At 44.8% G+C, this 24,618-nt stretch overlaps 2 protein-coding genes across 8 annotated transcripts in view; one reads left to right on the top strand and one right to left on the bottom strand.

The window, feature by feature from the left end:
* The window catches only part of LOC100619697 (zinc finger protein 420-like), a 380,349-nt gene that overhangs the window by 258,473 nt on the left and 97,258 nt on the right, over positions 1-24,618 (bottom strand). The window lies entirely within an intron of this gene.
* The window catches only part of LOC100619428 (zinc finger protein 527-like), a 65,012-nt gene continuing 53,198 nt past the window's right edge, over positions 12,805-24,618 (top strand). For 3 of the 7 annotated variants that reach the window (XR_008915382.1, XR_001627055.2, XR_008915381.1), the window contains exons 1-4: positions 12,817-13,357; positions 14,945-14,996; positions 21,565-21,691; positions 23,115-23,210. Coding sequence is in view for 2 of the 7 variants with exons in the window: in XM_056812758.1 (XP_056668736.1) it covers positions 14,964-14,996; positions 21,565-21,691; positions 23,115-23,210 (256 nt within the window). In the remaining 5 variants the exon portion in view is untranslated. Of the gene's footprint in view, positions 13,358-14,944; positions 14,997-21,564; positions 21,692-23,114; positions 23,211-24,618 lie in introns of all 7 variants that reach the window. The other 4 variants (XM_056812758.1, XM_056812764.1, XR_008915383.1 and 1 more) reach the window with 4 other exon arrangements.

Genomic DNA, 24,618 nt, shown 5'->3' with positions numbered 1-24,618 from the left:
GAAAGGGGAGGAAAACCATAGAGATGGCAAACAGTGCAGAAGTGCAACAGCCTCCAAACACCAAGAAAAGCAAGAAGAAGGGGGTGAATTTGGACAAATTTTATGGAGCAAAAATACAAAATACAGAGGAGATAGAAGAGGAAACACAAACAAATGCTCCAAAGCCTTCCAAAAGAAATGGAAATTCTCCGCAAACTCTTGAAGAAATTAAATTGGAAATTATCAAAAAGATGGAAGCCTTCTGGCAGAAAAAATGGGAAACAATGCAAAAGGAACTCGGCAATCTGAGGGACCAAAATATGCAAATGCAGAAACAGCTTGAAGCCTCAAAAAACAGGTCAGACCAAACTGAAAAGGAAAATCAGTCTTTAAAGGTCAGAATCAGGCAACTTGAATATAATGATCTTGAAAAAGAGCAAGAATTAATAAAGCAAAGTCAAAAGACTAAAGAATTAGAAGATAACATAAAATCTCACTGACAAGGTGACAGAAATGGAAAACAGAGGAAGGAGAGACAACCTGAGAATCATTGGTCTACCAGAAAAGCCAGAAATAAACAGTAATATTGATATCATAATACATGATATCATCAAAGAAAACTGCCCAGAGATTCTAGAACAAGGGGACAAAATATGCATTGAAAGAGTTCACAGAACACACTCTACACTAAATCCCCAAAAGACAACTCCCAGGAATGTAATTGCCAAATTCCAGAGCTTCCAAGCAAAAGAAAAAATCTTACAAGTGTAAAAATGGAGATTTGAACTCTGGACTCCATTCCCAAGAAGTCCTTGCTCACTTCCCAAAATGCCTTGTAACCTCACCTGGGCCGAGAGCGAGATGGGGTATTTAACCTGGTTGTAAAGGCTACTGGGGCCCTTTCCTACTTCGGCTTCCTGGCAGAAGCATCTCATGATGTGAGTGAAATTGAATTGGGCCTCTCAGCCCACCTAGCATGTGCCTTTCTTACTTGTATTTTCTTAAATTCTCAACCTTTAATAAAACTCTAAAAATAATACTCCTTGCAGAGAGAAACGAATTTCTACCTGCCTCAGTTTCCCCAATTTTTAATCTTTACAGTTTGGCTTACCATGTCGGAAAAACAAAATACTTTCAATCTTCTTATTTTTTTCTTTTCTTTACTGATATTTAGTTCAGCCTTTAATAGCTATTGCCTAGAATTTTTTTTTAAGCCATGTTTCTCCAAGATGCTTTTTTAGAAAACTATCTTGGACAGCTCCTGCCAGAAGCCATCCTCTTCGGACTTTCTTGATTCAATATCGATCACCTCGTCACAGCCCTTCCAGCCCGGCTACTGTTGTCTGTAATCTGGACTTGTTTGATTCAGATTGCTCACCTGGTCCTGGTCCTGCCGACCCCAGCTGTCCGCTCCAGCTCTGGCTCCTGCTCCTGGCCTCTCCGTTCTCACCTGGTGCCCGTTCTCCTGACCCTGCCTGCCTTTGTTCCTGCATGCAGCCATCTGCTGGCCGCTACCTGCCTGTTTCTGCACCCCAGAGCCAAGCTCGTGACCCCAGCCGGCTCATCACCCAGGCTGCTGGTAACAGACCCAGTTTCTTCAGGATCAAAAACCAATTGGTAACAAATGGGGTAATTTTCTCTTAGGCTAAGCCTCCATGTGGACCAGGGGTATTGGCCTCCATGTGGGAGGATCTTAGAAGGGGAGAGTGAAAAAGGGAAAGAAGAAAGTTTTTTTTTTTTTCCAAGCAGGAACTTTAAAACATGGCTATTTTACAAGGATATCTTTTAATTGCATTGATCCTTTTATTGACTTCACCTGTATGTCAGGGAAAAAATTCAGCTCCGTACAACCTTTTAGCTAACTTTGGGGAGGCAGCTGGGTGTCTCAGTGGACTGAGAGCCAGGCCTAGAGAAGGGAGGTCCTGGGTTGGAATCTGGCCTCAGACACTTCATGGTGGTGTGGCCCTGAGAAGATTGCTTGGACCCCATTGCTTAGCCCTTACCACTCTGCCTTCCGACAAAAGGCATCTGAATGGATAATTTAAAAAAAAAACAACAAAGAACTTTAAAGAGACTGGAAGTTATAATTTTAAGGCATTTCAGACTCCAATGTTTTATAAAAATCTCTGTATTCTATTGCATTTTACTGTTTGCTTTGTTTAAGGTTTAACTTTGTAATTTTAAATTCATATATTACTGAATTCAATCTTATTCTGTTATACTGTTCATTTTAATGTACTGAGTTTTGACTACTGTTAAATTCTCTTGCTTTTCCCCTATAACCATATTGAACAAATATCATTGTAATTAAACCCATATTTTTTTTTTAAAATAGCTTTTCTATTTTTGACTTTGTAAATTGTCACATAGAGGATAGATGGACTTCATGAGAACAGTTTACAATTGTATAACAACCTTTGGAAAATTTAATGTGCTAAATATCTCGATTGATTTTAAGGGTTTTTTTCTAGACATGATTTTTGGAATTTTTTAACAATCTCTGGTCATTTTTGCCTGCCCCTACCACGAGGTGTAAGGCCCATTCTAGTAGCTGAAGTGAAATATATTTTATAACCCCAAACCTTCCTGCATTTCTAAATATGTGAATGGAAGTTGGGCAGTTAATCTCAGGGCATTTGCACCCCTAAAAAGCCTCCAAAAAAGGAGCATCCCTCATTTATACTCTTCAGCTCACTACTTTACTTCCACCGGAATGATATCTAGATTTCTTGATGATGTTCTAAACCCAAAATGAGTTTTACTTTGTTTAAAACTATGTTTATTACCAAGGTTGAAAGATTTGCTACGTTTGTAAAAACCTGTGACAAATATCCACCAATTCATAGGCTTTTTTTTTTTAAACATTATTTTATTTGGTCGTTTTCATACATTATTCACTGGAAACAAAGATCGTTTTCTTTTCCTACCCTCCCCTCCCCTCCCCCCCCCCCCCCCCCCCCCCGCCTTTCCCTCTCCCATAGCTGACGCACGATTCCACTGGTTATCACATGTGTTCTAGACTCGAACCCATTTCCCTGTTGTTGGAATTTGCATTATAGTGTTCATTTAGAGTCTCTCCTCAGTCTTATCTCCTCCAACCCTGTAGTCAAGCAGTTGCTTTTCATTGGTGTTTTTACTCCCACAGTTTATCCTCTGCTTGTGGGTAGTATTTTTTTTTTGATCCCTGCAGATTGTTCAGGGAAATTGCATTGATACTAATGGAGAAGTCCATCACCTTTGATTGTACCACAATGTATCAGTCTCTGTATATAATGTTTTCCTGGTTCTGCTCCTTTCGCTCTGCATCACTTCCTGGAGGTTGTTCCAGTCTCCATGGAATTCCTCCACTTTATTATTCCTTTTAGCACAATAGTATTCCATCACCAACATATAACACAATTTGTTCAGCCATTCCCCAATTGAAGGGCATCCCCTCATTTTCCAATTTTTGGCCACCACAAAGAGTGCCGCTATGAATATTCTTGTACAAGTCTTTTTGTCCATTATCTCTTTGGGGTACAGACCCAGCAGTGCTATGGCTGGATCAAAGGGCAGACAGTCTTTTATCACCCTTTGGACATAGTTCCAAATTGCCCTCCAGAATGGTTGGATCAATTCACAACTCCACCAGCAATGAATTAATGTCCCCACTTTGCCACATCCCCTCCAGCATTCATTACTTTGCATAGCTGTCATGTTAGCCAATCTGCTAGGTGTGAGGTGATACCTCAGAGTTGTTTTGATTTGCATCTCTCTGATTATAAGAGATGTAGAGCACTTTTTCATGTGCTTATTAATAGTTTTGATTTCTTTGGCTGAGAATTGCCTGTTCATGTCCCTTGCCCATTTGTCAATTGGAGAATGGCTTGATTTTTTGTACAATTGATTTAGTTCTTTATAAATTTGAGTAATTAAACCTTTGTCAGAGGTTTTTATGAAGATTGTTTCCCAATTTGTTGCTACCCTTCTGATTTTGGTTACATTGGATTTGTTTGTACAAAAACTTTTTAATTTGATGTAATCCAGATTATTTATTTTGCATTTTGTAACTCTTTCTAATTCTTGCTTGGTTTTGAAGTATTTCCCTTCCCAAAGGTCTGACATGTATACTATTCTGTGTTCGCCTAATTTTCTTATAGTTTCCTTCTTTATGTTGAAGTCATTCATCCATTTTGAATTTATCTTGGTGTAGGGTGTGAGGTGTTGATCTAAGCCTAATCTTTCCCACACTGTCCTCCAATTTTCCCAGCAGTTTTTATGAAATAGTGGATTCTTGTCCCAAAAGCTGGGATCTTTGGGTTTGTCATATACTGTCTTGCTGAGGTTGCTTGCCCCCAGTCTATTCCACTGATCCTCCTTTCTGTCTCTTAGCCAGTACCAAATTGTTTTGATGACCGCTGCTTTGTAATATAGTCTGAGATCTGGGACTGCAAGACCCCCTTCCTTTGTATTTTTTTTCATTATTTCCCTGGATATCCTTGATCTTTTGTTCTTCCAAATGAACTTTGTTATGGTTTTTTCTAAATCAGTAAAAAAAATTTTTGGAAGTTCCATGGGTATGGCACTAAATAGATAGATGAGTTTGGGTAGGATGGTCATTTTTATTATATTGGCTCATCCTACCCATGAGCAGTTAATGTTCTTCCAATTGTTCAAGTCTAGTTTTAGTTGTGTGGAAAGTGTTTTGTAGTTGTGTTCATATAGATCCTGTGTTTGTCTCGGGAGATAGATTCCTAAGTATTTTATTTTGTCTAGGGTAATTTTGAATGGGATTTCTCTTTCTAGTTCTTGCTGCTGAGCTGTGTTAGAATTCATAGGCTTTTAAAATATCATACAGCAACTTATGTGAAATATGATAGTGTGTTTGTTTGCTACTGTAATTAACTGGGCTATTGAGAATTTTGGGGATATTGATAACTATATATTTGTACTACTGCTCAATTCATTTGCTTTCACTCACAGTGGATCATGGCCAGATATGAAGAGGAAATAGATCTCACTTTTGGTGAGAAAGACTTGTATGCTATATTTTCTTAGCTGACACAGAGTGTCAATGATTATAAGCTCCCTTTCCCACAGTCATGGAGGCCTAAACAAAAACCTCCCCAGGCTGTGGAGTCCTTCAGCTAAGGGCAGCAGCTGCTTCCTGCACAGCATCTGACTCAGAGTCATTAAGGAGCCCAGAAGAGGGCTGGGACTGAGAGCCCAGCTGGGGGACCACAGAGCCCAGGCTGTATCCTCTGACAAATCATTGGGGAGGGCAAAGAAAGAAGAGGAGAGAGAACCTTCCCTGCAGCCTCTCTCAAGCAGCCTCAGCATCTCCTCTCACACAACTCACTGAAGCTGGTCCCTTCCCTCCTCCCTGCTCTGCCTTCTCTCTGCCCCTTCCGGGGGGCTGCTCAGAGGAAGCTCCTCAGGGTTCACTAAGGGAAAGGCCTGGAAGGGCTCCTGGGAAGGGGCTGGCCTGACCCCTCTGAAGCTCTTCCTGTAGTCTGCACTGACTGGCAGGGCCAGGAGAGGATCCTTAATAAGGTCTTCCTGAGCATCCCATGAGAAAGGACACAGAAATGTTTGTAACAGACTCCAGAGAGTCCCCAAATGACAGCTGCCATTATTATGCCCTCAAAACCCTGCCACAGGGGTACAGGGAGACTTGCAGAAATGGGATGTAAATCTGTTCCTTCCCAAGAGGGGTGATGTTATTCCTCCCGTTTGCCTGGAAAAGAGGACAGTTCAGACCATCTACCCTAAGGCAGCTAGTCCTGAGTGGCCTCTGAGAAATAGGAGCCAAGGAGTGAGGAATTTTCTTTGCTAGTTGAGGGATTGGGGATCAACATGCCTAGTGTTTCTACCTTAAGATTACACCAATTTCCAGAAATTGCTTGGATCCTTTGGGAGAGGCAAGAAGTCTCTGAATTGTGTCCCAACCCAACCCAGGTTGCTTGATTTCTGTGCATTTCAGGATAAATATTCAGTATATTTCAGCTAGTCTGTCTGGTCAATCCACCTGAAGCAGAGATTCTTCCACCTTGCTTGGAGCCCAGCTGCTCCTGCCCAATGTCCTTGGGTGTTCTACCCTTCTTAGAGTTGCCAGGAGCTGAGGTTGGCAGGAACAGCAAGCAGAGTCATTGTGTCCTGCGGTTTTAATTACTGTGCTGGTCCCAAAGACAGCAGGTAATTTGAGGCAAAGGGGGGATATTTCAGTGCTGGGGATATGAATTTCCCAGGAGCACCTGTGCAACTCCTGATGGGGGAAGCCAGCTTATTGGTGCCCACTCTGGAGAACACTGGTCTAGACCAATCCCCTCTCAACAAAGACTGAAAAGGGTTCTAATAGAGCTGGAGAACCCCATGCTACATCCCTACAAGAAACAGTCACACGCCTGCCTATACTACTTGAAGCCTAATTACATTTCCCTCAGCTGGAAAGGAGGTGAGGTGAAACCTTTCAAGGGAGAAAGTCGTCAGAAGATTGAGGAGCCTGTTTGGAGCCTGACATATATTTAAATGGGTGGCTCTTGTTATTGGCCCCTCATTTTTTAAAAGAACCAACAACATCAAGGGGTGATGTCTTAACTTGCTTTTGAATTGGATTCAAGTGAGGCAGAGTTATCTAAAGTCATCAGCCTCACTCTCTCTTCCAGAGTCATTGAATTCCAGAGACAAGACAGAAGTCAGGATGCTTGGGATAGCCTGGGATGTCATGCAAGACCTTGGCATCCTCTATGTCTGACCAAGTTCTAAGTCCTCCACAGAGCCTGCTTCATCCAGCTTCACATTCCTTGGAACAAATGGTTCTTATCCACCCATTCCACCAGGGGATTCTTCCCATGTCTGGCATAGATGCTCCCTAAATCATTGTAAGGTTTATACTTACAGTCCATTACTCTCAACCTGATTGAGTCCATCAGCCAAGACAGGTGTACCAGGGGGTGCTGCTGGCCCTGCTACAGCTTTTGGAGCCACAGGTCAGAGTTACATGACAGGTAGACACTCAAGTAGGAATGCAACCCTGAAAGGGGCTCAGCAAGCCCTCACTCCAGAGGTGCTAGTCCTCCATGAATGCCCTATTTCAATTGAAACTATAAAAATCAAAGAGAGTCCCAGAGTCCCTATTACACAGCTAGGTTGCAGTCTAGGACCATCATTAGGGACCAGAGCAGAGAAGCTGCGACATATTTCATTCTCACAATTGACTGTGTGACACTGATATTGCTTTATATTTCCATGATCATGCCTTCAGGTGAGGACAGACTCTGAATGAAGACCCCCCCCATGGGGATTCTTTACCCCTTGGGGTCAGGGAAGAATGGCAGGATTATTGACATGATAGATAGAGAAATGAACTTGGAGTAAGAACAATCTCTAATAGTCATCAGCCCTGTGATTCTGGGCATATCACTGCTCTCTGAACCTCACGTTCTTCATCCATACATGAGGGACAATAAATAATAGAACCTTCCTCAAAAAGTGTTGTGAGTATTGAGAGAACACATGTATGTAAACTCACTTAGTTGGAGAGTTCCAGCCTTTTAACTCAGTCAGAAACTTGTGAATCCTTTGATAAGACTTTATACCTTCAGAAGATGAGAGGTATGGATCCTAAACTTAAGAATCCTGTGATCAGAGTTGACACCTTCAGAGGCCTTTTATAAGAGTTGACACCTTCATAGGATGAGTGGTGTGAATTCCACAAACACTGCCCTTTGGGCAGTGCTAGACAATTTGGAAACTGTGATAGGCCCCTGTGAAGAGGGGCAGGAACAATAAGTCACCATAAAAGCAAGCCCTATACTCCCTCAGAGCAGATGGTCTTTGAGAAGATAGTCTGAAGAGATTGTCTTCTGGAGATAGTCTTCTGACTGGAGAGAGTCTTTGAGGGAGCTTCACTGGAGACTGGGGCTTGGATCATGTGCTTGGAGCTTGGCTTCAACTTAGACCCTGACTCCTGGACTACTTTGTTGGGTGAGTGAGAGGCTGACTCCTTTCCTAGTTTCCTAAGAGACTAGTTTCCATCTTGGAGGAGGCCAAGTGGTTACTCACCACTAGCCTTCTTGGTTCAGAGAGCTAATTAATCTCTGCCTGGATTAAGCAGACCCAGAGAAATAATTTAGGTTAATAGGACATATATCCTCTCTAACCTCTTCATATTTCTCTATTGTTTCCTCTCCATTTCAAAAATATTTGTAAATAAATTTCTGGCTCAAGATATGATAAATATTGGTAACCACATAATTTCATAAAATTATTGTCCAACCATTAAATTTAACCCTTACAGGGGAGAGTTAATCTGTTCTTCACACAACCAAGAAAAATGAACAACTAAATTAGCAAGTGAAAAATATAATATATAAAAACTGTGTGGAGATGGTTATGAATGAATTATTGGGTCCTATTTGAGCACACACAAATACACACACATCTATGTAACAACTCCTTTGGGACTGTGCTCCCAACTAGAATTCACTGCAGCACATTGGTTCCCCAGAAGGGAGACTATGCCTAGTAGTAAGGCTGAGGGGTATGCTAGTGGGGAAATCAAGAAGGAACCAAAATTTGAACAGGTATTTGAGAGGGGATCAAATAAAAGGTAGCATCACTTTCCTTTCCCAGGCAGAGCTGTTTGACAATGAAGACCAGTCTGACTAGAGCTGAAGGGTAAGAGTAAATCCCTTTCAGACTCTTTCTTCTTTAAATGATGCATTATGTAATTCCCCTTCTAGTACATTGAATATGGTTGAGTCTTCAGTAAAAGCCAAAATTACTATTTATTGGATAAAGGTTTGAGATGTAACAAGGATTAAGGAAACAGGAAGTCCCTGAGTATTTCCTTCCTTTGGCTGGCTTCAGGGGGTTTGAGGGACATGTTAGTGTCTTTGTGAGCCCAAGATGTTGGTATTTCTTGTCTCAGAGATATGGTTGTGATCTTCTGCAGGATAGGTTATGCCTTCCCCTAAGGGAAAAGTCTCTATCTTAACAGTATAATAGGTGGATGGTCTGGATCTTCTATTTCTCAGCAAAGGTTTTAAGGGATACAGTTTGTCTTCTCAGTAAGGGTTTTGTTCCTTCCCTTTTCAAACCAAGGAGAGAAGAACTCAGCTGGTTTCCAACTGCTCCGCCTTTTGACTTGGCTGGAATGTTCCATCCCATCCCCCATGGCAGCAAAGTTCCATCTCATCTTTCTCTGAGATAACTTTTCAAAATCCGGTCTTTTTCATTCATTTTTGACCCTTCTCTCTTTCACAGGGGCAAACTCCTAACACAACAGCCCCTCAAAGCTCCGTATCTACAAATGGCTTCAATTCGCTTTTAACAAGAGCAGTCACTTGAGTGGTACAGGAAGAATTCAGACAACATTCCCAGCAAGAATCTCGAGTCACCATTCCCACATAAACACGCAGAGTCCATGTCATGAAAGATGGGCACAAAACTGAATAGGAGACAAGTGAAGCCCCCAGACAGAGAACTTCTATGGCAAAATGGTCATTCAGGACATCAGACAGGGGGAGTCCTTTCTCCCTTCATGGGGCCCCTCCACAAGCCCTTCATTGGAGCCCTCTGCCAGGGAACCACAACCTGTGCCTCTCTGGAGCCCACAGCCACCACTTCCCTCCACCTCGAGGGGTTACTAGCCCTGCAGCTACCTGTCCCCAGGGTGTCCCTCTTTTCCCAAAGCAGACACTTCCTCTGCCCTCAGCTACGTATTAGTAGGTGTTTCTGAAGCCACCACAACCACAGACCTCTTGACCTCTCAAAATGTACAGGGTCCTGGGAGGTGCCTCTGTGGAGTGGGAGCCTGACCTAGAGCCTAAAGGTCCTGGTAGTCAGATGGGACTTTAGGTCATTCCTCGATGTGTGACCCTGGGCAAGTCACTTAACCCCCCTTACCTAAATCTTACCACTCTTCTGCCTTGGAACAAATACATAGCATTGATTAAGAGGGAAGTTAACAACTTAGAAGATCTCAGCATGGATACTTCCACCTTGGGTTAGTCTTTGCCCTAATATGAAACTAGGATAAGCACAAAGAGAAAGAGGCAGCCATATATTCACAGCTGCCATAATCAAGTCAGAAATGTATATGGAAGCCCCCTTTCCCCTGTCTGGCTCACCAGAGGCAGCTAACAGGTGCCTTGTCTTACTCAGGCTGGATCTTTGTATGTGTTCCAAGGTCTACCTTAGTGGCTCTCAGGTTCATTAGTGCTTTCAATTAAGCCAACAAGGACATTTCCTCAGCACTCTGACACTCTGAGGCTCTCAGCCATACGTGATCAGAAACAGACCCATCCAGTCTCATGTGGCAGACCAGAACCAAGCAGGGAAGATCTGCCCATGCTCTGTGTTAGCCCTGAAGAAGGACCAAGCTGAGTGGCCTGAGCCTTCTGTGCTGTCCACAACAAGAAACAAAACGTCTCTCCTGAAATGTGTCTGCCTTACACACCACCTACTGTCCAATTTGCCCCACTTTCCCTGCCTGGCATTTCCTTTCCCTCCATTCCATTCATATGACAACAAACTCTGGCAATTATAGCCACATTTCTCCTTCTCTCCCTCTTATTTCCAGCACAGATGGATGTCTCCCGCCATAATATTGATCTAATTCAGCCCTGACTTTTTCTGCTCACTAAGGAAGAATTCCCTGGAGGAGAAGGTGGTCTCTGCAGGACCCTGTCCCCTGCAGGCACACAGAGTCATGTACAAATGGTGTCTTGGGGGCCAAGTCTCTCAACTAGCCTTTTCTCAGGCTAGTTGTTTTATTTTGTTTTTTAAACATTCACCTTCTGTCTTAAAATCAGTACAATGTATTGGTTCTGGCAGAAGAGTGGTAAGGGATAGACAAGGGATTAAGTGTCTTGCCCTGGGTCCCAAAGGTAGGAAGTGTCTGAGGGCACATTTGAACCCAGGACCTCCCATCTCTAGGCCTGACTGAATCCACTGAGTCTGCCAGCTGCCCCTCTTGCTAGCGTTTTTTTTTGTTTTTTTTGTTTTACTTTTTAAAGTTTTCTAAATTTTATTTTATTGATTAATTAATAAATTTTTTCCATGGCTAGATGATTAATATTCTTTCCCTCCCCTCCTCTCATGCCACTACGGTAGCCAACATGCAATTCCACTGGGTTTTACATGTGTCATTGATTAAGACCTATTTCCATATTATTGATATTTGCACCAGGGTGATTGTTTAGAGTCTACATCCGCAGCCATGATCCCATGGTCAAGCAGTTGTTTTTCTTCTGTGTTTCTGCTCCCACAGTTCTTTCTCTGGATGTGGATAGCGTTCTTTCCCATAAGTCCCTCAGAAATGTTTTGGATTGTTGTATTGCTGCTAGGAGAGAAGTCCCATACAATCTATTCATCTCTGTATAAGGTTCTCCTGGTTCTGCTCCTTTTACTCTGCATCAGTTCCTGGAGGTTGTTCCCCTTGCTAATGTTTTTTAATAGGAATGGGTGTTGTGATTGATGCAAGGCTTTTCCTGCATCTACTGAAATAATCATGTGATTTCTCTTAGTTTTGTTATTGAAAAGGTCAATTATGCTGATAGTTTTCCTCATATGAAACCAGGCTTGCATTCCTGGTATGAATCCCACCTGGACATAGCAAGTAATCCTTCTGATAGATTGTTGTAGTTTCTTTGCTAGTATTTATTATTTAAGGTTGCAGCATTGATAGGCATTAAGGAAATTGGCCTACAATATTCTTTCTATTTTTGGTCTTCCTAGCTTAGATATCAGTATCATATTAGTGTCATAAAATGGATTTTTCAGGATTCCTTCTTTATTTATTTTACAAAAAAGCTTATATAGTATCACGATTAATTGTTCTTTAAATGTTTGATAGAATTCACTTGTGAATCCACCTGGACGTGGGGATTTTTACTTAGGGAGTTCATTGATGGCTTCTTCAATTTCTTTTTTTTTCTAAAACAGGATTATTTAAGCATTGCATTTCCTACTTTGTTAATCTGGGAAGTTTATATTTTTGTAAATATTCATTTATTTTACATAGTCAGATTTATTGTCATAAATTGGGCAAATAGTTCCTAATAATTGCTTCAGTTTCCTTTTCATTGGAGGTGCACTCACCCTTTTCATTTTTGAAGGTGCATTCATTCATTTCATTTTTGATACAGGTAATTGGATGTTCTTTCATTTTTTGAACAATGAAATTAGCCAAGTTTCTATTTTTTTATTCCCTCTCACGAAATCAATCCCTTATCTAATTTATTAGTTCAATGGTTCTCTTACATTCAATTGTCTTTGTTTTTCCTTTGATTTTCAGGATTTCCAATTTAATGTTTAATTGGAAATTGTTAATTTGTTCTTTTTCTAGTTTTTTTTCTTTGCATGTCCAATTCATTGATTAGCTTTTTCTCTTTTTCATTGAGATAAATAGTATAACATTTTCCCTAAATACTGCTTTGGCTATATCCCATCAATTTTGCGATGTTTTCTGATCATTGTCATTTTCTTTAATTAAACCATTAATTTTTTTTTAAGTTTTTCTTTGACCCACCCCTTCTGAAGAATTAGATTATTTAGTTTTCAATTATTTTTTGTCTTTTCATGAATTATTACTTATTATAAATTTTATTGCATCATGACCTGAACAGGATGCATTTAGTATTTCTGCTTTTTCACATTCCATTGTGAAGTTTTCTGCCCTAGAATATGTTCAGGGCAAGAGGGGAGGAACCTAGAGACACCTAAGAGGGGCGTGGCTACAGAAGGCCTATGGAGGGGCGGGGATAGACAGGACAGCAAGAGGGGCGTGGCCAGAGACACTAGGGGAGAAATGGGCGTGGTTAGGGGGACCAAGAGAGCAGGGCTTTCACCTGCTTTGTGCTGCTTGTCTCTTTTTCCTGGAATCCTGCAGACCCCAATAGGTGACACTCCCCGCCCGCCTCTTCAGCCCTTCGGGAGCTTGGCCACGACCACATTTCTTTTCTGCCAGCATGTAGGGAGGAGTAGAGAATCTCTGCCGCCCCCAAACTATTTTAGGACCAAAAAGAACTTGGAATTCGGGGTGCGTGAGGCCCCGGGCCCCCTTTTCTTTCAACCCCAAACCCCAGAGACCAGAGAGCCCTAAGCTGAGCTAGAGGAGCACAGGCAGCGCTGGCCCTCTGAGCCATTGGGTAGGCCCATACTGGGTGTGGAGGAATGAAGGTGAACTTCCGGGGAACGAGAGAGGGGAAGAGGCGGAGCTCTGTAAGGAGGCGGGGAGACGTGGAGGGTCAGCCCAGGGGACGGGGCAGGGCCTCTGGAAAGCAGGAAGTGACGATCTCCCCGAGTCCTACCTCCTCCTCCAATTCCAAAGATATTCCTACCTTGGTTCCTAAGCGGGTCTTTTAACTTCCTGCGCCCAGCGCCTGTAGCCTCGGTAATTATGAAGTGGTGGCGGGGGACAGTGGGAAAGCGGGGGCCCGAGTGGGGAGGAGCCAGAAGGGGAGGAGCCTAGCAGAGAGCATCACTCTCCTCCCTATGGGTTAGAGTTGGGAGCCACTGGTGCATGAACCCCAGCTGGGGCTGAATTAGAATTCTCCCTTTTATGAGTCGCTTTGGGGGCAGACCACCTCCCTCCTGTGCCTCCTTGAGCCCAATTTCTGGATCCCGGAAAAGCCGGAGCCCTACCCACCCACACGCACGCTCCCATCCTGAGACTCCGGAGCTGGGCTGGGCTGCCTGGGTCCAGAAAGTACTTGGGGATGGATCGGAGCCAGAAAGGCAGCCTAGGAGTGCGAATTTCCTGCGGGATACAATGTATCCCTGTGGCTGGTCTGGTCTCTGACAGGGGTCCGCTGTGGCCCCCTCCTTCTTCGGGATCTTTCCTGCTAAAACGTCCTGCCTGGAGGGGGTGTCCACGGGCCAATCCCGGGTGCAGTTTTACCGCGCCTTGTTAAGGACTCAGCAGTCCTGCCTCTGGGCCGCAGACCCCCAAGCTCCTCCTCCCTGGCCCTTGGCCAGCCTCTGCTTCAGTGATCTCAAGCTCACTCAATTCTCCTGAGATGGTTCAAAGCCCCACAGAAGGCCCAGATGGCTCCTTGTGGGCCTCACATTCCCTCATCCCCCTCCATGGGGCTTGCTCTCCCCCCTGGAGCTCTCTGCTACCCCCACTTCCCTGAGGCCTTATCTACACTGTCGGGGTGGGGGGACAGAGAGTCCCTAGGAATGTGGGGGAGGGAAGGAGAGGTGATGCAGGGGAAGGGGGGCTCTCCTACCCAGCCTGGTGGGGATGGCCCAGGGGGATTCCCAGCCCTGGGGTGAAATCTAGAGGTTGGGGAGGGATCTAGGGGGAGAGACAGCCCATTCCAGGGGCCCAGGGATTCCTGACCCAGGTGTCCTGACTCCCAGCTCCTGTTTAGAGTATCCTCTGTGCTGCCCTCAGAGCAGCCCTCTGGGAGGATCTCTGAGCTCTCCCTTCCTGCCCTCAGGCCTTCCCAGGAGCCAAAGCCCTTTCCTGGGGGACTCCTGTGGCCCCTCACCCCGTGAAGATCCCTGAGGGGCAGCCACAGGCCTGGGAAGAGAAGGGAAACCCTGGGCCCCTCTGGGTCCCTTCTCCCTGCCCAGCTCAGGGTGCAGAGGCCCCAGGAGGGATGGGGCTGAGCCAGATCCTGAGCTGGGAGGGAGATCCAGGCAGGTTTCTGCTCAGCTCCCAGCAGGAGCAACTGGCCCAGAGAGGGAGCCCAAAGGCAGTGAGGAAGATGGGCTTTTCTACACTGGGAAAGAGGGCAGGGAGGGCCCCAGGAGGGGCTCCAGGCCAGCTCCTGCTGCTCAGAAGACCAGAGAAGTCAGACATTCCCTGGGCCAAGGGAGGCCTGCTGGGAAGAGCTTTGGCTGGAGCTCCATTGAGGGGCCAGAAAGTGGGGGGAAGGTGGGGAGCAGCAGCCTGAGTGGGGAGACGAGGCCGGGAAAAGATGGAGGAGGCTCCCCAGAGGGACTGACTGGGGCTCCTTTGCTGCCTCTACAGGGAGCCTGGAGTGCCAGGGATGGCCTTGGAGAGGGACAGACTGCCAGGCCAGGTAAGTGCATTCCAGGCCCAGATGGGAGCCCCTCAGCCAGGAGGCCCTTCCCTGGCTCTGAGCCAAGATGGGCTGAGAAGCTGCTCCCTCCTTCCTGCTGGGCCCTTTCTGCCCCCCCATCCCAGGCAGGAGGAGCAGCCCTTCCTGGCTCTCTCCTGGCCTTTGGCAGAGATTCCTTGGCCCGGGGGCCCCTCAGACCCCCAGAGCTCCCCCAGGCGCTGCCTCCCAGGCCGGATTCCTTCCCATCACAGGTGAGGGCCCAGGACGACCCTTGACTCCTTGTCCTTCCCTGTCTGGGGATCCTGTCTTGGCTCTCTGCTTGCCTGCCTCCCTCCCAGCCTCTTCTCTGCTGCTTCTCCCCTGTTCCCTCTGGAGTCTGGTCTGGAGCAGAGCCCGAGGGTGTCCCCTGCTCTGTGGGGTCCTCAGGGAAGACATTGTCCCCCGGGCTGCTCCCTGGCTTCTGCCTCATGTCCTCGAGTCTTCCGGGGTCCCTCCAGCTCCTTCCTCTCCCCCATTCTTAGCCCCGCTGAGCCAGTGTGGAGGAACACCCTGGTGTGTGCCGGGCACTGCTCAGCCCAAAGGAAGGGAGAAGCCATCGGCCGCCCAAGGAGAGCCCTCAGCAGCCGTGTCCAAACCAGCTGGGGGGGAGGGAGGGAGGGAGGGAGGCCCTCTGGCAGGGAAGGAGGGAGGGAGGGAGGCCCCCTGGGAGGGAGGGAAGGAAGGAAGGAAGGAAGGAAGGAAGGAAGGAGGCCCCCTGGGAGGGAGGGAGGCCCCTGGGAGGGAGGCTCTCAGCTTCTGGGAGGTCACTGGTTCCCCAGGGGAGGATTCAGCTGGGACTGGAAGGCAGCTCCGAGGCCAGAGGCAGGAGGGAGGACATTCCCTGCAGGGAGACAGGCAGCCCCTGGAGAGGCCCAGAATCAGGCCAGGGAAGGTCCTGGCCAAGGATCAGCCAGGAGGCCAGAGGTCAGAGGAGGAGGAGTTCAGCTATGCATTTGTGTCCTTGAACAGCAAAGTAAATCACCTCTGAGGCACCCTCTCATGCCTGTCAGTTTGGCCATTGTGCCAGAAATAGAAAACCATCAATTCAGAGATCTGTAAGTTTATTTCCTTATTATCTCTTTGGGGTACAGACCCAGCAGTGCTTTGGCTGGATCGAAGGACAGACAGTCTTTTAGTGCCCTTTGGGCATAGTTCCAAATTGCCCTCCAGAATGGTTGGACCAATTCATTACTTTCCATAGCTGTCATATTAGCCAATCTGCTAGGTGTGAGGTGATACCTCAGAGATGTTTTGATTTGCATCTCTCTGATTATAAGAGATTTAGAACACTTTTTCATGTGCTTATTAATAGTTTTGATTTCTATATCTGAAAATTGCCTATTCATGTCCCTTGCCCATTTATCAATTGGGGAATGGCTTGATTTTTTGTACAATTGATTTATAAATTTGAGTAATTAGACCTTTGCCACGGGTTTTTGTTAAAAAGATTTTTCCCAATTTGTTTCTTCCCTTCTAATTTTGGTTGCATTGGTTTTGTTTGTACAAAAACCTTTTAATTTAATGTAATAAAAATTATTTATTTTACATCTTGTGATTTTTTTCTAACTCTTGCTTGGTCTTAAAATCTTTCCTTTCCCAAAGATCTGACATATATACTATTCTGTGTTCATCTAACTTACATATTGTTTCCTTCTTTATATTCTAGTCATTCACCCATTCTGAGTTTATCTTGCTGAAGGGTGTGAGATGTTGATCTAAACCCAATCTCTCCCATACTGTTTCCCAACTTTCCCAGCAGATTTTATCAAATAGTGGATTTTGTTCCCCAAAGCTCATATCTTTGTGCTTATCTTAGACTGTCTTTCTGAGGTCATTTACTCCAAGTCTATTCCACTGATCCTCCTTTCTGTCTCTTAGCCAGTACCGTATTGTTTTGATGACCACTGCTTTATAGTATAGTTTGAGATCTGGTACTGCAAGGCCTCCTTCCTTCACATTTTTTTTTCATTATTTCCCTGGATATTTTTGATCTTTTGTTCTTCCAAATGAACTTTGTTATGTTTTTTTCTAATTCAGTAAAAAAAGGTTTTTTGTAGTTTGCTGGGTATGGCACTAAATAAGTAAAAATTAGTTTGGGTAGGATTTTCAGTTTTATTATGTTAGCTCATCCTACCCATGAACAATTAATGTTTTTTCCAATTATTTAGATCTAGTTTTAAATGTGTGGAGAGTTTTTTGTAATTTTGTTCATATAGTTCCTGTGTTTATCTAAGCAAATAGATTCCTACGTATTTTATATTGTTTCGGGTGATTTTAAATGGAATTTCTCTTTCTAACTCTTGCTGCCTGGATATGTTGGAAATGTTAAGGTAAAATTTAGGGGGTTTGACTGAATATATTATATTAGTGGTCACCAGGTATTAAAATTCAATCCTAATGAAATATTCAGGTCAGTGTGGGATTTTTATGGTGATTTAATTACAATAGAAGGAAGAAATTATGAAGAAGGAGAAGAGGGTAAGGGTATAAGATTTTCTCCAGCCTAGCCTAAGCCAAGGGAAGTCCAGAGGCATTAGCCAAGTGGCCTTCTCAGAAGATTAAATCTACCTCGGCCTCGAGCAATGAGGCCTTCTTGGAGATGAGGGTCCTCCCGGGAGAATATTGCTTTTAGGAGGTAAAGGAAAGGAGGAATCAACATTAGCACTCACCAAGGTCCCTCCGAGAAGATGTCCCACCTAAACCACACTACAGAGCCAAATACCGAAATACCGAAAGCACTCCCAGAACTCCCAAGGCAGCTGAGAAATTGATCACAGAAAGTGACGCCAAATATATGGGTAGTTCTTTACATCATTTCCTGCATCTCACATGTACTAATGATAGCTTAAGCTTGGCTTAGGACAGCCCAGGGGGTCAGTCAGTTGTTTTTGATATGTCACTTGGTAGCACATGTCTCTCATAGGCCATCCTCCTCACAGTTAATCCTTCAGTGAGGGTGTATACATTCCAGGTTGCTAGAATTCTAAAGACTAAGCAGGGTGGTATAAATCTAAAATTCACAGAAATATATAGAAATGCGAATGAGTTATGTGGGTTTATGTTGTATCCTGAAACTTTACTAAAGTTGATTATTTCCACTAGCTTTTTAGTTAATTTCTAAACAGCTTTTTCTGCATTTATTGAGATAATCATGTGGTTTTTGTTGGTTTGCTTGTGGATATGGTCAATTATGTGGATGATTTTCCTCATATTGAACCATCCTTGCATTCCTGGTATAAATCCCACCTGATCATAATGAGTAACCCTTGTGAGCACTTGCTGGAGTCTTTTTTGCTAGTATTCTATTTAAGATTTTTTGCATCTATGTTCATTAAGGAGATTGGTCTGTTCTCTGTTTTTGACCTGCCTGGCTTTGGAATCAGTACCATATTTGTGTCATAAAAAGAATTTGGTAGAACTCCTTCTTTGCTTATTCTGTTGAATAGTTTGTATAATAGTGGGATTAGTTGTTCTTTGAATGTTTGATAGAATTCATTTGTGAATCCATCTGGTCCTGGGGATTTTTTCTTAGGGATTTTTTTGATGGCTTGTTCAATTTCTTTTTCTCATATGTGATTATTTAAGTATTCTATTTCTTCTGTTAATCTAGGCAGTTGATATTTGGAACTCAATTTTAAAAAATGAATGTTAGAAATTGTTTTTCCCTGTAATCGAGGAGAAAAATAAAATATTATTCTACATACATCTCCCTATAGCTGTGAGACATGTAAGAGCTGTTTCTCTCCTACCTTCTTATAGTGTGATCTTTAATATTAAGCTCATATTTCCTTAAACCATGTCTGGTAGAGTATGGTGTAGGCTTATGCTCTGAGCCTCATTTCCTTTCAGGCTGCATTCTAGGTTTCTTAGTAGTTTTTACCAAATAAGGAATTTTCTCTCAAATTGCTTGTTTGCCACTTGACAGGACTTATTTCATTAATCTGTTCCATTGCTTTATCTCCTTATTATCTTACCAGTAGCCCAGGTTTAGGGTGACTGCTGACTTGTGATATGGTCTGAGCTCTGGTCATGTGGTTCCACATTTATCCTGGCTTCTTTTCATAATTTTCCTTGATATGGTCGATCTTTTTTTTTTTCTCTCTCAAATGAATCTTCTTATGATTTTATTCAGCCCTGTCAGATACCCTCTTCCTCATGGCATGAGGGACAACATTACATTTTTTTCTCCCGGATTACAGTTTTGGATTTGATACTCTTAAGAATTCTGTTCAATCTGAAGCTGCTTCTGTGAAGTTTCACTAGAGAAACTGATGTGAACTAAAGTATGGAGCTCCCCGTCTCTGAGGAGAGGTGCCGAGGCTGACATGGCTGCTGTTTCCAGAAAATCTCTGTTCTCAGTATTCCCATAAAGCATGGTCTCAGCATTTCCTGTAGGGTGTGTGAAAGAAGCTGAGACAAGCCAACCTTGTGCCATCTCCTGAGCTGATTCCCTCTTGGGCAGGAAGGGAGGGCTTTGGGGCAGCGAGGGGTGAATTGTGGAAACACTCTCCATCTTGTGCTCAGGGCTAGAGGTGGCGTGTTTGCCTTCTGTTCAGTTGTGTGCCTCGTCCAGATTCTGTCTGGAGAGGAAAGTTTATTCAATGGGGAGAATTGGGAGAAAGTCATGTTATAGTATTTGAACCTCTTCCTACCTGGCTAGGAAACTGGACATACCTGCTGTTTAGAGACTCTCAGCTAAGGGCCCAGCTTAGGCTGACCAGAAACACCGTCAGATTCTGAGACTGATGGAAGGAGTTTTCTCCTAATGGTACAATTCAGGCATTCAGTGGGTCTCTTCTGCAAACTGGGTCCATATTGATCAATCAGATATTACTTCTTTGTTCTGTTGATTGTTTACAGATATTGGGAAGGAGTGGGACCCCTTTTCCTCTTTCCTCCCTTTCTCCTTGTCTGTAGTTTTTAAAAGATGCTTCTTTCTGCTCTTTCTGATGTTCTGCTTCCAGTTATTCACTCCTCCTGCATTTCTATTCAAGAAGCAAATGATCTTTTCCCTTCAGTGTCTCTTCCTAAAAATATTGCAGACTCCTCTTCATTAGTGAACATCTACTGTTCTGTCCAACATTGTGAAGCTAATATTTGGAGGTGCTGGGAGTGAAGTTTAACCAAAGGGTAAACTGAGGCAGCTCTAGAAGGAAGACAAGCAGGGCAATACTGTCTGCCAATAAGGGCTTGCCAGTAAGGGGCTTGCCTCTGTTATTGCTCCAGACCCTAAGCAGAAAGATAAATCTCTTTGATAGGTTTGGGGGAGCACAGAGCAAAGAACAGACAGGATAAGTGATGTCTATCATAGGATGGAGGGTCACCATTGGTTATAGAGCTGGGATAATCAGGGATGCTGTGATTGATTGGAATCATCAATAATGAGGGGCCAGCAGTGCCCCAGCCCTCCTCCTCTCCTCAGACAAAGAAGAGATTCTTGAGTGAGTGCAAGATCAGGGCCCTGACTTTGGGCAGCAAATGAAACATCTATGAGATGGGTTTAGGGTGTAGAAACACTAGACATGACTCCCTGGGGCTCCCCTGAATCTCTAAGGTCAACTAATGCCTTGAAGTGAGGTCAGAACAGTGATGACATGCCCAAGAGCTGGATTCTGCACTTTGTCTATTATAGGCTGGATGAATGTGTAGCTGTGTCAGGAGACAGAACTAGGACGCAGACAGTTACTGGTAAATAGGATCAATAAGTAAATTATAAGAGATCAGCTCAGCCTTCTCTGAGGATAGGTCACCCTGGGCTGCATCCTGAGGCCCCGAGCTCTCTCCAGAGCTCTCTCCACACATTCTCTCCTTTCTTATGCCTTCCACAGTGTTATAAATAAAAAATGGGTCTCAGGGCTTATTACCAGATTGATGAGCATTTATTAGTAAAGAGTCTGAGAGAGGCAGAAATAGAGAGAGAAGTCTCAGCCTTTCTAGGTCTCATTCTTGATTCAGTATGCTCAGGCTGGGCTTGCCAGAGATAAAGAGATCAGGAAAGCTCAGAGACAAAACCCCAACCCAGAGAAACAGTTATTTTCAGGTTGGGTGGTTGTACAAAAGCCCCCTCTCCTTCCCTCACCTGCCTTTCACATTCTCCAGCTCTCCCCTCCCTGGCTCAGATTCTGGCATGTTTATGAGTCTCACACCGATGCTGGCTGCACTGGGACACAGCAACAGGGCAGCAGACACATGAGTCACTCCTACATCTCACTGCTAAGGCCTTTGGGATCCAAGCTGCAATGGGAGTTGTAAAAAATAGACTATTTTTTACAGGGTCCCCTAGATATTTCCCTTCTCACAGTAGAAACTTCTAGGCTTCCTTCTACATTATCAAAGAACTGCCTTCCCCAAACTTCCATTGGGCTCTTAAATACTCAACTTCTAGTGCTGGCTCTGACACTGACAAAGGGTGGGACTTTTGGGTCCCGCCCTTCTCTGTGGGTCAGTTTCCTCCTGTAATTGACTAGAGGTGGGCTCTTCATTGTGATGTGGCTTTCAGCCCTCTGTGCTCTGACTTGGGCTGCTCTAGGAGGTGGTAACGTTCAAGGATGTGGCTGTGGACTTCACCTGGGAGGAGTGGTGCCTCTTGTCCCCTCCCCAGAAGTTGCTGTACAAGGAGGTGATGCTGGAGAATACCAGGACCCTGCTCTCTGTGGGTAAGGAGTCCTCTTTCTGCTGCCTGAATTGGAATATTGCCCTCAGGAGCAGGCAGGGTTGGGAGCAGTTTGCAGTCAAGTTGAAGGGCCCAGGGCTGGTATGCCGAGTCCCAGAGCCAGGGCCCTCCTGCTGCCTGGTTCTCCTGTAAAAGGACTTTGCATAGTGTAATGGGACCTTGGGGGTTCCCTTTGGTTCTCCTGAACTCTGAGATCAAATACATGTTGGAGAATATCAGACATGGAAATAATTTCAGAACTGATTCCATCTCGACACACCCTGACCCAGTATTGTGTCTCCCAAACCCATTTGGAAAAACTTTTCAGGAGGATTTTCCTCCTACTTTTTTCTCCTCTTGGATGGATCTATTATTGGGGATCTTTTTCTCTTTAACTAGCATAAATGCATAGCTCACACTAGGTGTCCCCAGGAGATCAGGTTTGTCCTTAATCTTCCTTCCTATTGCCCTAAACCTCCAGCAGAGCCAGTGAGTTAGGAAGGGAAGGGATGAAACATTTATAAAGTCCTGCTCTTGGCCCAGGCCTCTGCTGAGGCTTTTCTCTATAATATTGTGGCACTTCTTCCTCACCTTCATCTTCCTAATTCTGTGACACAATCACCCCCATTTTATAGAAGATGGAATAAATTGGATTCAGTTGCTTGTTTTGAGATACCCACATAAGAGCTGTTTGTGGTGAAATGTAAACTGAGTCCTTCCTGCCTCTCATCCCAGGGCCCTGTCCCCTCCCTCCTAGCTGCCTCTTATTTCCAGAGAATGGAAAACTATGGACTGAGTCTAGCCTTCTCTGAAGAAAATGTCCTAGAAACTAACATCCTGGTTCCCCCCCTTCCCTCTCCTTCCTAAATGCTGTAGAGACTCTCCTCTAGTAGTCCCAGTAAGCCTCCTGCAGGCAATGCTTGCCTTCCTCTGTGATTGTTAGGATGAGTGGACTGGCTGAGAGACAGCATTGGGCCCAAGGAGGATTGTTGAATTCCCCAGGAGAGGAGACAGAGACTGCCCAAGAGAAGAGTCCATGAGGATCAGAGAGGTGTTAGGGAGGGAGGAGCAGGCAGGGTGATGGGATAAAAGCCAATCCCTGAAGGTCCTTGAGTCTGGAGCTTCCGACTGACCCAGAATACTAACCTGTGGATGAGGGTTATGAGGGAGTTTAGGAGTTTCTGCCAGAATGGACCAGAACAGGATGGGTGGGCGGGGGGCTATTGCTTGCTGATTCCAGGTCCCCCATTATTGTAATAAGCCGATCCTACCCTGGGCTCATACATTACAGACACTGAGGGGTGAGGGCAGACTCCTGTGGGAATCCCATCTAGAGAGTCTCTGAGTGTAGTCATTAGATTCCCCAACCTTTCCCTAAAGAGAACTCTGACAAGCTTCTCCATCCTGACTGATTCTTCCTTGCCCAGGACTTCCAGCTCCCCCAGAAGACATGATCTCTTATTTGGAGCAGAGGGAAGCCCCGTGGATGCTGGATCAAGAAGACCTGAGGAGGTGCTACCCAGGTAAGAGAGGGAAAAGAGGTTTGGGAGACCCAAGGTGACCAGAGGCTTCTGGGTGTTCTGGTAAAGCCAGGGTTAAATTTGGGGGCATGAGGACCTGATTTGGAATTCTTTGTGCAGAAGTTTTAGCAGGGGCTCACTGGACAAGTCACTGAACCCCTTAACCTCAGTTTCCCTATCTATAAGATGAGGCTGTTGGACTCCATTTCCCCTCTGCTCCCTTTATGGGATCAGTCTGTGACCCTCTAAGAAGTCAGGATTTGGAACTGAAGAGCCTGGAAGTCTTCTGCATGTGCCAGAGGTGCTGAGCTCATCCCCTCTGAGCTCTTCAGTATTCAGAAACATGTTTGAGTGCTTGCTCTGTGCCAGGTCCTGGGCTAAGTTACAGGGGACATAAAAAGCTTTTGTTGACATCCCCTGCCATCACTGAGCCCCACCATTTGCTGGAGAGAGAGCAGCATGCTGACAGTTCTGTAGAAGCCCTCTAGATCCCAGCTCCAGGGCAGCCAATCATGAGACAGAAGGCTCTCAAGTGAAGGAGGACTAAAGAGGTCTAATGGGGGGAGGTGACCTGGGGTGTCAGGAGAGACAGACAGAAGATTCTGGGGAAATATATAGCAGAGAAAACAAGGGAAAAGCACTGGTACAACTCACTGTAAATGGCTGTCTCTAACAGTTTAGCCCTGAATCTGAGGACAGATGTTGGACAATATCTCATGAGGATAAAAGAGGTCAAGTGAGAATTTTTGTGGCACTAGGGAGAAATGGTTTATTGGTTCCCACAGGAAGAGAGTAATTAGTTCATTAGTGTGGGAAATCTTAAGAATAGATGGGCTAAGATGAAGGATGGGATGGGATTCTTTGCTCATGGAAAGAAATTTTCTTTAGCTAGGAGAAGAATAACCTGTTTCTCTGTTTTTGAGGCCAAAAAGGAAAAGGAGGCAGCTGAGCTTGGTGAGATGTGGAGGAGAAGAGAGCTCTGCAGAGAGGTCCAGCTTTTGTTCAGTGAAATATAAGGCTAAGTTTTCAGCTCAGAAGTTTTGCCAGGGGGTGGGAGCAAGCCATAAGGGAGAGCTAGAGACCAGGGAAATCTTTGGAAGGCTGCTGTGGTGGGTGGCAAAGGGAATCCTTAAGGGAGATGTCACAGGATTGCCTTACTATGGTCAGGTTCCAGCTAAGATCAGGGAACCTTGATGTAGACTGGATCCAGGCAGCTGGTTTCCTAATTTTCCTTCTCCCCATTGCCCATGAGGAGGAATGAAGACTGCTACCTTACTTGGAAGTAATCCAAGGTTAAGCTTTCCCTAAATATCATCTCCCGACCCTTTCCTGGTCTCTGGAGCTCAGTCTTTGTCCTGTTCTTAGACAATCAGATGACCACAGCACTTCACTTAAGGGAGATGATAGCCTA

This window comes from Monodelphis domestica, chromosome 1 (genome assembly GCF_027887165.1).
Source record: "Monodelphis domestica isolate mMonDom1 chromosome 1, mMonDom1.pri, whole genome shotgun sequence".
NCBI classification, from domain to species: domain Eukaryota; kingdom Metazoa; phylum Chordata; class Mammalia; order Didelphimorphia; family Didelphidae; genus Monodelphis; species Monodelphis domestica.
This window is presented reverse-complemented; position numbering and strand designations above follow the sequence as displayed.